This window comes from Bombus flavifrons, chromosome 13, assembly GCF_040668555.2.
Source record: "Bombus flavifrons isolate JBK064 chromosome 13, iyBomFlav1_principal, whole genome shotgun sequence".
Classification (NCBI taxonomy): Eukaryota; Metazoa; Arthropoda; class Insecta; order Hymenoptera; family Apidae; genus Bombus; species Bombus flavifrons.
In genome coordinates, this window is record NC_138454.1 from 5,294,067 (window position 1) to 5,309,848 (window position 15,782).

General features: G+C 31.9%; 2 protein-coding genes across 3 annotated transcripts; one reads left to right on the top strand and one right to left on the bottom strand.

Moving 5' to 3' along the window:
* Positions 1–488: 488 nt before the first annotated feature.
* On the bottom strand, positions 489–13,091 carry puf (ubiquitinyl hydrolase 1 puf). The gene is made up of 12 exons (XM_069125737.1): positions 12,953–13,091; positions 12,379–12,475; positions 11,913–12,261; positions 11,546–11,843; positions 10,723–11,466; positions 4,639–10,627; positions 3,841–4,558; positions 3,588–3,778; positions 3,337–3,514; positions 3,086–3,252; positions 2,335–3,005; positions 489–2,266 (listed from the first exon to the last, which is right to left on the bottom strand). Exons 1-12 carry the CDS (start codon positions 12,993–12,995, stop codon positions 1,434–1,436), a joined length of 10,278 nt encoding a protein of 3,425 aa, XP_068981838.1. The 5' UTR covers positions 12,996–13,091; the 3' UTR covers positions 489–1,433.
* LOC138186173 (uncharacterized) lies at positions 12,937–15,375 on the top strand. 2 transcript variants are annotated; one of them, XM_069125747.1, is made up of 4 exons: positions 12,937–13,075; positions 14,197–14,260; positions 14,356–14,550; positions 15,021–15,375. In XM_069125747.1, exons 3-4 carry the CDS (start codon positions 14,407–14,409, stop codon positions 15,213–15,215), a joined length of 339 nt encoding a protein of 112 aa, XP_068981848.1. In that variant the 5' UTR covers positions 12,937–13,075; positions 14,197–14,260; positions 14,356–14,406; the 3' UTR covers positions 15,216–15,375. The 2 variants fall into 2 exon arrangements, with proteins under 2 accessions (XP_068981848.1, XP_068981849.1); XM_069125748.1 differs by having other exon boundaries at positions 12,959–13,079.
* Positions 15,376–15,782: the final 407 nt, after the last annotated feature.

Sequence of the window (15,782 nt, forward strand, 5' to 3'; positions counted from 1 at the left end):
TAATTATATCACTATCTTTTGAAACAAAAATTCTCAAAAAATATTTGACAAATGGCGGCAAAGTAACTTGTTTATGTAACGAATTAATAAGAAAATAATAAATATATATATATATATATATTTCCTTCCTTTTTTAATAGCGCACGATTATTATATAGTAATAATAAATATAATAAAGCAGTGCACGTAAATTAAGCGCATACATAACAATTTATATGGATATGTTTCCAGGTTCGTTTGTTACATGTCACAAAAAAATTATATTCAAATAATTTTCTGCTGATTTTTTACGAATGTTTACAAAATTTGATAATGAAATTGTTCATTGGTGATGTGAGATATATTTACTGCGATTATATGAATAGAAAAAGTGATATAGTGATATTACAAACACTAAGACTTTTTACTTGTAATAGTTATAAATAAATGTTTTATCATGATGACACAAAGTATGGTTAAAACTTAATTTGAATGAAAATCAAACTTTGTTTTTGTGAAACAAAACAACTGCCTAATAATTAATAATATTCTGATTTTATAGTTTTTGGAGAAAACAATTAAAAATATCAGAAATTATATCAAAATTGTTAGCACATTGTTCACTTTTCTAAATAAAAAACTAAATGTCTCTTATTATTATATTAAATATAAAAAAGTTTATAGTGTAATCATTCACGTAAATTTGTTTAGGAAGATATGTTGAATAAGATGTGCAATTTTTATATAAAAGAACTCGTTCACAATTCACACAATTAATTATCTGGAAACGTATTAAAAATATAATGGAAGTATGTTACAATGACAAATTAATGAAATTTATAGATTAATGTGTAAATAATATTTAAACATATAAAATTTGAGAGCTGATTGAAAAATATGTTATTTTATATTTTATGTTAAACGATTGAAAAAACCCTGTAATATCTTGCAATATTGAGATAAGCACAGAAAAACGATCATAATTTTAACAAAGAGTTTATGATTATATTTCTTAAATTATTTGAAGCTTTACACAATTCCTAGTATTCAATATTGGGTAATTTATATGTATTATCGTTTACATTACCAGAAGATGGACAATCTCACAGCACTAACGAACATTTGTCATATAAAAAGAAAATTGTTTAACCCCAATTGATAATTTGTTTTTCCTTCTTTCTTGAATATTTTAATATAACTTAAATAAACAAAGATATCTTATTTACCTACATTTGGAAAATAAATCGCATTTGATACATACATATATATGATATAATAGATGTATCTTTTTCTTTACAGAACACAAACGCACTAAAATTTTTTTGTCCATTTAGATCTTGAATGTATTAACGAATTTGCATCTTGTTATTTTAAAGAATCACACAGTTACACATAATCTTAGTCCTGTATTGTATGCTTCTATGATAAAAGCACCATTTAAAACACATAGAGAATTAGTTATTTTTCGTTTGCAATTGCACAATAGTTTGCAGGTCGAGAATTGTCTTTTCCAACATTTCAAACCAAGAAACATTAGTTAATGAACATCGCAATTGGTTTGCACAATTGTTGGTTGTCACGGTATCAATTAAACCCGGAGATATCTCACTGATGTTTGTAGGAATATTTTCTGCTTGAATATTATTTCTTGATATGGTTTTATCATCTCCAGAATCAGAGGAAGTCATGTCATTTACTTCTATTTTATCCTTTTCTTCGATGTTTATGTTTGAAACGTTTTTCTGTTTATTAAGTTCTTTGATTGGTAGATGCAACTCTTTGTCAGTGGTTTCATTGTTTTCATTCACCATAAACTTACGCTTTTTCGTAGGGGCTTCTACTTCCTGTTGATTAGATTCTTTCACTTTAATGGCTCTAGTTCGGGACAACAGCGTTTCTAATGCTGGTAACAAGCTACTTGGTGGTTTCAGTCTTGTACTGCTATTATAGACAAGAGCCAAAGCTCTTAAGTCTCCCGTTAATCTATGTGCAGATGCTTGAATATCTACTGCTTCCACCATTGCTACCATAGAACTAACTAAATTGTCAATAAGTAAGCAAGTTTGTTCAGTCAATACATGATTAGCAAGTTTTGGAAAGAAAGTTTTGAGAAAAGCATGAATTGCCGGTATTCCTAATGACGATCTTTCATCTAGTAATACAGCATCTACATAATCCACTGTATAGGAAGAACAAAGAAGAGATGCAATATGTTTTCTGTCTATGTGTGTAGCAGCATGAACATCTAACCATAATCTAGGAAATAAAGCTAAGTGCAGTGGAACACCTGTAATTAAATAATATTATTATTAATTATATTAATTCTATAAATTTTAGACAATAAATGATATTTACCTTCAAATCCTAACATAGCGCTCAGATTAACTAATGTATCTGTCATACAATCATTATTTATTGCTAATCTGCACATTACGTCGATAAGTTCGTGATATGGTAAATAAAATTCGAGTAAAGCATTATCATATTCTGGATCTACTCCTTTTGACGCCTCTAATTGAGAGTGTGGTACGGCCATTTGAACCATCGGTCTAGCAGGTCGAGTAGGCATCTTTCCTGGAGGAGTAGATCTTCTTGGAAGATACGGGCCAGGTGGAACGGCAGCGTGAGATTCTTGAAGAGCTGCATGGCAGTGTGACAGCAATGGTGCCAAAATTGAGATCGCTTCAGCAGGAACAAGCATCACAAGTTCTTTCAAAAGATCTATAGCAAGATTTCTCATATCCGGAGGATTGTATGTATTTAACAATGTTGCTAATTTCCGCAGAATATCTGGCCATTCTTTACAATTCGCTAATATATTCCTTGCATCAGGTCCATCTCTTGCAGTTCTAATACATCGTACAAGTTCAACAATAATAGCTATTAGTTCAGCTAAATCACCAGCAACATGACACGCTGTTGCTTCATGATACATAATATGCAGCATATGAAATGCTTCCAAAGCCATACTTAATCCTCCATTATATACAACATAAAGCCTATCATCATCTGATTCAATCAGGATACTGTAAGGTATTGACTTTATCAATTCGTGTTTCGAATTGGTATATTAAAATAAAAAGAAATATCATTATAAATATTGTACCGAAATGCAGAAATAAGTGTAGCCCAACATGAACGCCCATCTAATCCTTGTAAGTACGAAGATAAAGTTCCTCTCCTAAACGATGCAATTTCAGCTTCTTCCTGTTCTGTTTGATCAGGATGTCTTGCAACCAACAATTGCATTAATTTAAATAGTTCGTCCACAGCCTATAAAAAAAAGATATATTTTATGTTTTAGATATAACTTTTATAAGTAAAGCAAAATAGATTTTAAATTAGTAGAAATCTTACAGTCGAATATTGAGTAGGATGAGGTGTTATGTTTTTGAATGCCCATTGAATATTTTGATGTGCAGCTAGTTGCCTTGTAAAAGTGCGTGATTGCTGACAGCATAATCGTAATAAACCGTAGTAAGCAGGTAACATTACTCTATTAAATAATACCACATCCTGATCCTCATGATCAGCACTAAAAAGACATGTAAAACTTTAAAAAATATTCTGCGATCGTTTATAACCATATAAAACGAAATTATGCATACAGTATATAATTAAATGCAATATTCTTAGTTATATGAGGATTGTGAAGTATAAGAGCAACATTTTCCGGACAATCAGAACAAACGTGGTACCAAAACAATAGCACAGCTTGTTTATTATGATGCACTGGAATACTAGGCTCAGATAGTTTTGGGTGAAAAAGTGCCCATAAATCATTCAAATATTGTCCAAACTGGAAGTAAATATTATATAATGAAGTAGTTATACTAAGATTTAACATTAAGCAATGCTTACCATTAATTTTTCTGTCTTAGAAATGACACAATATGTAAGTAATGCAAAATAGGCAGTGAGTTTCATTGTACCATGAGTTTGTATATCAATATAATGTCTCGCTGGTTGCAATAATCGTAGAAGTGCCGTATATATTTTATGCAAAATTAAAGTAGCTTCTGGAGATAATTGTAGTTCTCTAGATGTATTGCATCCTAAACCTAATCTATGAGCACTACGATAACCTTGTCTGAAATGAGTTGACGGAACCAATGATACGAGAAGAAAAGCAGCTGCAGAGCGAACTCTTTGATTTGAATGTTCTAATAGAAAATGTTGTAACCACGTGTCTAGTCCTTGTAATACCCAAGCATGTGCAAGTTTACTTCTTGTAACGGCTAAAGCTAGCCATTCTAGTGCTCCATGTGGAGCAACTCTAGCTGCTTCCCAAACTCTGCCTAAAATCAATTGCGTCATACAGGGCAACCCACTTAATCCTGAACTTTCAGTTAACAATGTCAGAAGTTTGAAAAATGGTTGGCAGACATCTGTATGTTTTGTTATAGCTTGAAATATCACTGTTACAATATGTATTGCTAATCTATCATTCCAACGACATAAAGATTGTATCAAATTTCGCGTCTGGTTGAGATTGATGACATCTCGCGTTTGCTGATACAAAAAAGGAAATCCTTTACCTCCTGCTACAGCGCTAAGATCTGCTGGAGACAGTGCTAGTCTGGAAAGTGAAAATATAATATGTATATAAACATATAATACAGTTTTTACATTAAATAAAAGTAAAACTTATTTTACTACCTGTGATCGGGTCCTCTACTACGTTCAACCAAAGTTGCTATTAAAGTGATCATTTTATCTAAAGAAGCAGGTCTCAACTTCTCTGTTGGCATAGCAACAACTTCTTCTTCTTCTTCTTCTTCACTGACTGCATCAACAAATTCGTGTGTTTTATGTCCAAGATAAAAATTTACCATAGTTGATATAGCTTGTACCCTTATTAGAAATAGAGTTTCTTCCTCGCCCATTTTACTAAATTCATATAAAAAACTGAAATACTCAGTAAGATGTTTCAAATGTTGTTTTGCAAGTTCCATAAGAGATAAAAGCATTCTGACAAATCTTGTCACGCAAGATCGCGTGCCGACAGTAGTTACGTCATTTTCTTCATCACAAAGAAGATATAAAGGTGCTTGAGTAGCGCGCAAACGTTGTATCACGTGTATGCATAGCCTTTGAAACATTTGTCTTACCATTTGATTAGGGCACTTGACTAGAATTTGAATTGGCCACCACGAATCTCCAGCCATCTTTTCAAGAAATCTAGCGCATGCACCAGCCGAACCATTAAATTGTTTTGTTAATAACTCTACCCATTGCACCATAGTCGGTTTCTCCTTAGCATGAATAAAAGTTTCCATAAAAAATGACGTGGAAAGATCTGCTGACATTTCTGTTATGTCAGATTGTACAGAAAGTAATGTTTGTGGTATATAGCCACATATTTGCCACATAAATGTGAAATAAGTATGTTCAAATATATTTTTATCTTGTAAAAAATGCATGTTATCCTGCCATATCCAATCTTCAAGTTCTTTATTTAGTTCCAATGGTGGTAATTTATTGGTATTTTTATGAATTAACGAAGAAGATTGTCGTCCATTTGGACTAGAAACAGTGGCTTCTTCCTCTTTTGCTTGATCACCAGGATCAGCGCACCATTCGTAAAATAGCATATATGCTGAATTCGTTTTTTCAAAACTGAAGTCCATAAATTTATCTGTAACGGAATCATAGGTTTTACTAGTCATTTCTCCACCAAAGCACTCTGCCGCTATTTGATTTGGATCAAATGGTTTAACTTCTGCATCATTAAACAAAAACCATTTATCTTTATTAGGGGATGTACGATCTCTAATAAAACTATAATAATGTCCACCATCAGCTGTGCCAGTATGAACTGTTACACCTATTAAATCATATTGATAATGTTCCATTTCTGCATCATCATTGTCTAATTCCGATTGACAGTCACTTTCAGATTTTCTCTTTTCAGATGCTTTCTTTTCTTCCTGATAATGCTGTGGCATGAGTTTTTTCTCAACATATCCAGACATATCTAATCTTAATGGAAAACTAAAATGTGTATTTACTTTTTCCTTTAACATGGTTCCCATATTAAATGTATATCGCATTGTATTGAAACACAATATATGTGGCAACTTTTTAAAACAAGCTCTCTTTTCTGCTCTTGCTTTTTTACCACATTGTGAACATGTATACATATTATCTCCTTCCAAAGTATCTTTAACTGTAACTTCATCTAAACTTTCGTAAAGATTTCTCATATCTGCCACCTGGCAACGTACAGTATAAAATTCTTCAAGAGTTCTACTTACATGTTCGCAATCTAATGATACAACATTATTAGATATTACACCACAGAATAATGTCTTCACCAAGTTCTTTAAATCTGATGTCATTTCTTCTAATTTAGATACAAGATCTATAAAAAATTCAGCCATATCCTTTTGTTCTCCAGTATTTAAAGGCTCATGATTCATGGTATATACTCGACAAAAGCTTCGAGGATTATACGCTTTTCTCTCGGATTCTAAAAGATAAGCAAACATTCTTTGTAACTCTCTTAATGTGAGTTGATGTTTATTTGCTCTATTACAATCAGCCCCTAATATAGAGATGCGTGCTTGCGGCATCATATATAAATGCTGCATACAACTAGCCATGTAACAGGTGGCACCCAAGTTTGTTAGACCTACATATCCACAATCAGAACGTCCATCTTCATGTGGCCAGTAATCCCATGGATATGGAGAATGAGGGCCAGGTTTATGTTGAGCTAATAATTTTTCATGAAGAATTCTATAATTATCAGGTGCAGATTTTACAAGTTCGACTAAAAGATCGAAAGCTGCTGATCTGGAGACTTGACTTTTACATTTCGGAACATGTTTTGATCGAGGATTAGGTAATGCAAATAGAAAATCGAATACTTCATGTAATAAATTTTGTCCAATCTTTCCTTGTTTGCAAGGTGGATTATGTGTCATGATATTGCAAGTGAGATTTAATAATCCAACTAAGCCATCATCTTCCACTGTGTTATGACGTGTTTCAAGATGGTCTCTATTTAAAACTGAATCAATAACTCTTATTGCTAGGGTTTCAAGATCTATCGTTAAATTGGAATCATCCGATCCTTCTTTGATAGCTTCTTCTGGGAGAGAATCAACTAATCTGCAAACAAGCCAAAAATAATCCCTACAAGCAGGTCCATACGGTTCTTTTCCATCATCAAGTACGGGATGTAAGTGCAACGGTAAATCCGGTTTTCGATGAGAAGGTTGCATTGCTTCGGCAATTACCAGATGTTCCAACAATGTATTTAACATTGGAACGATTAAACTGGGATTACCAGAATTTTCATCTTCAGATCCTGTAGTCCCTAGACATAATCTATACAGTGCTGTACAAACTTCTCTTCTTACTTCTGGTTCGGGATCTTCCAATACTAATCTTCTTAACCAAGTTTTCCCAAATGGTTCTGATGATGAAAAAAGATATTGCTTCACTGTTTCATCACTATGTACCCAACAAACTAATAAAGCCATAGTATAATGTATAACTTGTGATCTTCCAAAAAGTCCTGTCTTGTAATGATTTGGATCCCTTGGCAGTGATGCCTCATTTAATATACTTGTTATTCGAGACATAACAGCTTCAACATTCATCATTGAAAGCATCACTTCGCTCAGTTTAGGTACAAGCAGTTTATCTGCTTTACTTCGTTTTTTCTCTTCTTTAACAACGCCCAAATAACATAATTGTTTTAGTAAACTAGCGAGACAGTCCTGCTGCCACTCACTACCATCACCTTGTTCCAAGCATCCAGACATAAAAATATCAAATAAATGACGCAAACCTCCATGCTGAACAAACAATGTAGACCAAGCAACATCCTTCTCTTTGTCTTCATGATTATCATCTGTATCACCATCACCCTCGTTACCAGATGCGCTGGATGTACAATTTACAACAGCAGGTTGGTTTGTTGTACTATGTCTACTCAACGACTCTACTATATATAAAGAATACATCAATTTTTGAGGACTAGCAGGATCTAACAATTCTGGCAAAGTTGTTTCTCCTAGTTTTTTAAATCCTCTCAATAAAGTTGGACTAGTTGGTAGTAATGTTAATGTGTCCCAAACTCTTCTTGAAAGTACCTGTGCTTTTGTATGAGGAATTTCCTGCCCTCCTTTGACAACCGTTTTCATAGCACTTAAAGTTCTCATTAGTGTAAATAGTTGTTCAAAATACTGTGGACGTAATAATAATAATGTCGGCAAAGATTCTCGAGGAGGTGGTGGTAAAAGAGATGGTGAATCCATATCTCGTTTGTTACATCTACCTGTACCATTACCTCGACCAGCGCCGGGAGAAATGAACACTAGTTGGCCATCTTTAAATCCCATTTCTTGTAATGTCTTTTCGTCAAAATCAATAGTTAATTCCTGACCTTGTGTAATCATCCTAATTGGCCCATCAGTAAGTAGAGAACCTAATACTGAACCATTATTTTGATTCGAATTTGTAGTAGATGTCGATTTCTCTTGATTATTTTGTGTATCATCCCACCATTTAGCAACTTCGGCTCTCAGATCAGCTACATAATCAGTACTCAGAAGAGTGAAACTTGTTTTTTCAGGTATTCCCGCAGGTTGTACAAATATTCTTAGCTGTTGACCTTTCTCTGAAGTGCTCATAGCAACATGACTACCAGCACCTCTACCTTCCAGTATCCAGCGACGTAAATGATATGCGTAGCGTTTTCGGAACGCTTCTAAATGTGTTCTTAACAGTAACAAAGCTCTTTGTATGCAACGTAAACTAGCTTCTTCGTTCATTTCCAAATCAGCACTAGCTGCAGCAAGATGAGTCATACATTGTGAAACAAATTCTGCCTCTTGAGTTAATTGTCTAGACATGTAATATCCATTTAGATATTGTATAGCCGCCATACTGACATCTGTGCTTTTAGCTTTTAATGCAATTCTCCACAAGAAATCCATACCAACCGAATCTACGTCTCTTAAAGGTCTATCCAAGTGTGCAGCAGCTAAACGGGCTAAATTACATAATTGTTGGAAAAGACTAAGGCCTGTCATACTAATAGTTTCGGGTGGTAAACTTGGTAATTTACGCATACATAAATGCTTAAGCGTATCCATTCCAAGTGCATGCTGCTCTGTTGATTTTGCTTGACTAAGCAACCAACTGAAAAGTTCATCAGCGCATGTTGTGTCTTGTGACAAACACTGCCATAATATGTCGACCTGTTCGAGACTTAGCCGAAAACAATCAGGTGAACCTAAAGGTGAAAAAATAGAAGATAAAAACTGTAGTCGAACTTGTATTTCTGTTTGATGGGAATATAAATTATTTTTTGGCCCTGTACTAGTGTATGTTTTCAGATTATTAAAGAAGTGTTTCATCATTCCACGTTCACGATCGGCCCACGTTGTTATCGTATGTGCATCCATTGCACCAAATTGCTGGAAACTGGCAAGTAATTTAGGTAATAATCTTAAAGATACAACCACAGAACGATTGGTTGCAAGATTTTCTAAGCAACCTTCTATGAATTTCATAGGTATTAATCGATCAACATTGAAGCAAAGAAGATTGCATAAAGCTTTCTCGGCTTCCAGAGCTAAACCTTCTCCTAATTGACCAATTTTATCATCTTGCAAAAGATCCCATAATAACGTATTTCCAGGCTTACATACAGTGTCCAAGTTGAATTGGGAACTAACACGTGTTACCGTTTGGCGAATACTTCTCACTTGTGGAGGGCGACAAACAGATCGCCTAATGGTCATTGTTGGATGAGAATGATGAGGATGGTAAGCCTGCATTTGTATAGCTGTTAAATGACGCGCGGCCAATTGAGCTAATTCCTCTTCGCATCCACTTTCCTCTCCATCAAAATCTGCCATATTTTTTTCACTTTTGTTAGATATTCTGCTACTATAAGATCCTTCTTCATCTGAAAGCATTTCATCTAATCCTGAAGGCAAAAACGTAGGTCCAGTCGCATGTACTAGACCAGCAAGTTCTGATATAACAGCTCCAGGTCCATCGGGTGCTCCGAGAACACCAGCTACATCACTATCATCTTCATCATGCGAAGTATCTGCTGAGTCAGGAGCTCGATCTACATTATGGCCTACTAATGACATATATTTATTTTTGTTAGCTCTTCTTAGGAGTGTTGCTGTTGTTGGAACTTGTTGATCACTTGGATCTAAAGCCATTGCTTGCTGTTTTACACGATCCAGCGCATCAACACCTTTTGGATCATCTATAGAAACTAATCCACCAGTATCCAAAGTACTGTTTAGTACGTCCTCTGGTCTATATTTCATATCTAACATTAACTCTTTAGTTTTCACATTATTTTCTTCATTAACAATGCCTTCTAATGTCTTATCTGCAGTAACTAGTGAACGTTTCTGAGGTTTTTTCCGTTTTCTTAATACTTTCCTCTTCCTCTTTTCTATTGCAACTGTTTCTTCTGTGTTTGATTTCTCTGTGTCTGCTTCTGCATCTGACCCACTTTGTTTTTCTTTTATATCATCTTGTATACTACATGCAGAATCTTTTACTGATTCAGTAAAACATTCAGATTTTTCTATTACAGGATCTTCTCCTTCATTCGAGCTTGTTTGTACAACTGCTGTGCCCACACCTTTTGCTTTAAACGGACCTATTAATATTTATGTTTTAAGTCATTTAAAAATGTTTTACATTTAAAGACAAAAGTATTAAATATTAATTATATATGGGTAGGTATTATCTTACCTTCTCCATCACTACTATCTCCTCTTGCTTGTTTTCGTGGTGAAGGTCCTTCAGATGGAGCAGGACTGGGTTCTTCTTCATCCTCATCTGGACTACTTCCATCTATTCCACTAGGATCACTAGTACTGCTACCACCTATACCACTATTACCTCTTAAAATTTCTCTGTTTTTTATAGATAAACCTCTTGGATACCCTGAACCACCTGCTGTCCAAATAAATTTTATCAAAGCAGATGCCAGGAATAAACTTTGTTCTGTGTGGTCTTTCGGCTCCAATTTTCCTAATAAAGAGTATAAATGTAAAACTGGAGTTGGAGCCAAATGTTTTACTAAGGGTGCCAATAAATCATATACTGGGCGACCACAGTGTTTCAATTGTGCTGCTTGCCACATAGTATCCATGTCAGAACATGTAATTCTACCTTCCATAGCTAAGAAACTTAGTACAATATGACTTTGTTTAATAACCTCTACATGCAAATTTGGTCCAAATATATGAGCTATTATATTATTTTCTGTTAACCAAGCAGCCAATGCATGGCCTACTTGTTCCACTTCAGCGACAGTTTCACTATTGCAAAGTTCATTGAATGCAGTGATATGAGCATTTATCTGAGCTATTCCTGCTAGTCTCATAGTTAAAGTTGTACTAGTAAAATATTTAAATGCTAGATCCAATCCATCACGATCAAAGCTTGGTAAAACAGCGTCGATAGGATCCTTTACAGCACTCCACATGAAATCTAAATATAGAAGGTTATTAATTCAAACTCGAGAATACACGCCTTAAATTATTATAATCTTATTTATTCCAAAATTTACCTGCCATCGTTCTAACTGCTGGTGTGCGTAATTCTTTATCTGCTAAGCGACACATATATTTCATAACACGACTGCGTAATGGTATAAAGAGCTGAATAACACTACCATAATTCAACCAAAGCTTTAAGTTACAAATCACTACAACCATTGAATGTGCAAGACTAACAGGTAATGTATTTTCCATATCAAAACAAGCAGACATTAAATTGAAACCACCTTGATGACAAAATATGGAAACTGCTCTAATTAAAGGAGCTGGCACTTCTGGATCATGAGGCTCACAATACCCTCCTTCATCCTTTAAAATAATAGAAAATAATGTATAAATGCATAGATAAAAACAATACTTCTTATATTAATATATTACTTTTACTGGAGCTAATGGATTAATTGCACCACCATGTTTCATTGCAATGTAAAGAGGAAAATTTAGTAAAAATATTTTTGAAAGAAGATGATACAATTTTTCTCTATCTTGTTGAGACCAGTTTTGTTTTGTTTCTGTTTCTGTTTGTGCAAAATCTGAGTTTTCTACTTTATTTTCATCTGTTTTTCCTTCTTCTTTTTCGTCTTTGGGTGACACTTTTCCAACATTTGTTTGTTGACCATTCTGTTGTATAATTTGTAATTGTTGTAATGTACATAATACAACACTTTGAGTTAATCGTATAAATCGATCAAAATTTTTTATTTCTCGATAGCAGCACATGCATTGTCTATAAAAATAAAAGAAACCAAGTTGTATTAAAATAGAAGTAAAACAATCTTATTAAGTATTATATCAATTCAAATGTTTGGTTTATATGTTATAAAAAACAAAAATGGAATCAGACCTTTGTACCCATTGATTAACATAATGTAATGTAGTGTCCACATCCGAAATACAAAGTGTTGCCAATCCATCTTGTTCCTTCGATGATCTTTCATCATCTGGATATGCATTATAAACAAACAATAAACAATACGAAAATTTAAATAAAATTGCTATAAATGTATATAAATAAGATTAATGTATCACTATACTAATCTATCATTATTTCTTATATATCAAACATGTATCTACTTTAATGTGTCGTACAATTTTACTACTAATTACGACTTCTGAAAATATAGAACATATTATAATATTTTGTTATTTTTTATATTTAACGTTGAAGCGTGTTCGTGCATAAGTTGATAAATTTTAAAATCATACATAGGCAAATAAGGTTATAAATTATAATGTTATAAACGGACTTTTATAATAGAAAAAGTTAAGTGTAATTATGAATTTGGTAGATTTTTTACAACAATTTGTTACTAGATTATTTATACTAGGACATTAGTTGTTGATACGAAATCAAAATTTACAACATGCAGCATAATATACTAGGTTAACATGAAAGGTATAGTACACATTTTGCTTACAGGAGAGCAGAAGGTCGTGAAAGTCAACACATACATCGCACATGGTTTTCTTCCTTTAGCCTCTGAAAAGGCTTTTAATCACGTCAAGTTCATCACTCAACTTCACCACCGTCCATCGCAAAAGTTGGTAATATTATTAAACATTTGTATTCTTGATTATCCTCTCAACACTTGATTAATTCGTTAGTCACCATATTGCTTTTTTACGCAGCTGCGTTCACTTGCCGCTCACTTCAGATGAGCAATAGTAAATATCTTCCTCTACTTTTTTTAAAATCTTTCATACCTATAGACAAATGATATAATAATGATAAAATACTTCACTTTATTATCGAAGTTCACAAATATTTTTATCCAAATTATTCTTAGAAAATTGTAATCTTTTACTTAACAATATGAATGTCATTATGACAGAAGACAGCTGATCGCCGCCATATTTTATTGAAATAATGTGATATTTAAAATGATCCCATCAGTACTTTAAACATTAATAAGACATAAAAAATAAAACATTATTTTTTTATTTAACCGAATGATGTATAAAATGAAAAAGTCTAGCCTCAATTTTTTTCTAACCTCATATTTTTTTAATTATTTTGGATTTAAAAATTTATTTAAGATAATATATAATTTGTTTTATATTTGTTTTTGTAACATTAACATCAATAATTAGCGTTACTAAATACATAAATCTTATTAAAAATCACAATTAGAAATTTACTTATAACATAGCAATATTATCGATAATGACTACTATAAATATACTATAAATACATTAATAAATGAAGCAATAATATTATATAACAAATATTATATTAAAGAGCTAATAATAAATTTTTTAAAGTTTATCAAACAATAACTCTGAATTGTTTAAATAGAGTGAAAATGAAATAAATGAAATTATTTTTCTTTTGTTTATATTATACCAATTAAATCTTATAATGTATTAGGGAATAATTAATGTCAAAAATATCATTTAAGAAAGTAATTCTATTAATTCTTTTGCTTTAATTATAACCTTTAAGACTTTCATTGTACAATCCTTAATTCTATTATAATGAAATATTGGTTATAAATTTTAAACATAAAAATTCCTTCTTATAATTGTGACATAATTCATATATATTTTCATTTAATTAAATATATTTGTATTGTGTACCTAATTTGTATGTAATATCAAGAAATATGTACCAAGAAAAAAGATATACATATGTACTCATAAGCTATATTATATGTATGTGCAGGAGGAGGAGTAGGAGGAGGGGAGTACTAGAAGAATACAGTGCTGGTAGCGCTAGTTGTCCAGAAGTATGATAAACAATCTTGAAAGGAGCATAACATCTTGTGCGATTTCATAGAATAAATCTTTGTGTGAAGATATTGACGTGTGTATTGAGTTATAGGGTGTCGATAAGTGCCATACGAACAAGAGTAAATATTAATAAATAATTGAAATGGGTAGCACGGATAAAGCTGAGATCACGGGTTTTATATGCAGACTTTGCAGTAAGATGAACCGTTTCGTGATCCACATATACGGTGAAGAGGGTGAGAGAATGAAACTTGCTGAAAAAATAAATGCTTATCTTCCAATTACGGTAAAAATCATTATCTGCTTTGTATTTTTTTAAATTAGGCTTTCATCGATATTATTTTTTAATAAAATTTTCATACTTTCTACTACAATATATTCTGTGTATGACTGGTTAAGATTTCACTTTATTTGAGTTACATTTATAGTTTTTCTTATATGAATTTTTTATCGTATTTGACAGCTCTGCCTTAAATACAACAATAATTGAGAAATTGTAAAATTACATAACATAATGATAAAAATATTTTGTTTATTACAAATTTATTAAATCTTTCTAAATATAAATATATATTATAGCTACATTAAATCAGAGAAAGATTAATTAATTGTGATGTTTTAAAAGTTTTATAAATGATGTTTTCAGTATTTTAAAATATAATATATTTAAAGATCTATACGTGTATATATGTCATATAATGAGTATTTTTTATATTTATTTTTGAAAAATACAATTTTTACCCTTTTGTCACATAGGTAAACATGAATGATCCATTACCTAAAACAGCATGTCTACATTGTATTGAACGGCTTGAAGCTCATCATGAACTAATGGAACAATTTCTCTTAGTCAAACGAAGGTTAACTACTCAGAATAAATCATCAACAGTTGCATCAACCTCTACACAAACTGCTGATACTGTACCAACATCTAGCCCACCTCCATGTTAACATATAGAGTTAAAAGCAGAATTTCTCGCTCAATATTATTAAACATTTTCTGTATATCTTATTTGTATTGTTATTTTAGTAATTTATTACTAGGGAAACAAATTTTTTTTGTTAAATGAGAAGATATATATATAATCGATCAATTGATTCAGCAATCTATAGAATTATCTTAAAAAATTTTATAAAATATTTTCTTCTTAAAATATGTTGGTAAATGTTTGTGATGTGCAAATTTAATTTACTGTATAAACTTTTTTATTTTTTACACCAGATATTACAGATATTTTTTATTGATACTATAATATAAAATATATGAATAATTATAATTTGTTTGTATTTCACATTTTCAAAAAAATTGGAACTTTTTTTTTTTGACTAGTAGTCAGCAATAATAAAGTTATAGATATGTTTAAGTAAATAATATATCCAATGAATATTTTTAGGCATGTTTAATAATGTTCAAATTATTGAATTAATATTTTATTTGGTGTATTTTGTATAGTTTTTATTAATAGAAATTTTTAAACATCTTTTAATACTCTAGGATAATATTGTTTCTTTAACAGA

Bases quoted from the DNA above. Each gene is read 5' to 3' on its own strand.
- puf (XM_069125737.1), bottom strand. From the start codon at position 12,995: ATGTGCGATGTATGTGTTGACTTTCACGACCTTCTGCTCTCCT. The intron at 12,476-12,952 runs GTAAGCAAAATG...ATGCATATCCAG, and splicing joins TCACGACCTTCTGCTCTCCT to ATGATGAAAGATCATCGAAG. The intron at 11,467-11,545 runs GTAAATTTTGGA...TTCTATATTTAG, and splicing joins AGCAGTTAGAACGATGGCAG to ATTTCATGTGGAGTGCTGTA.
- LOC138186173 (XM_069125747.1), top strand. From the start codon at position 14,407: ATGGGTAGCACGGATAAAGCTGAGATCACGGGTTTTATATGCAGACTT. The intron at 14,551-15,020 runs GTAAAAATCATT...TTTGTCACATAG, and splicing joins ATGCTTATCTTCCAATTACG to GTAAACATGAATGATCCATT.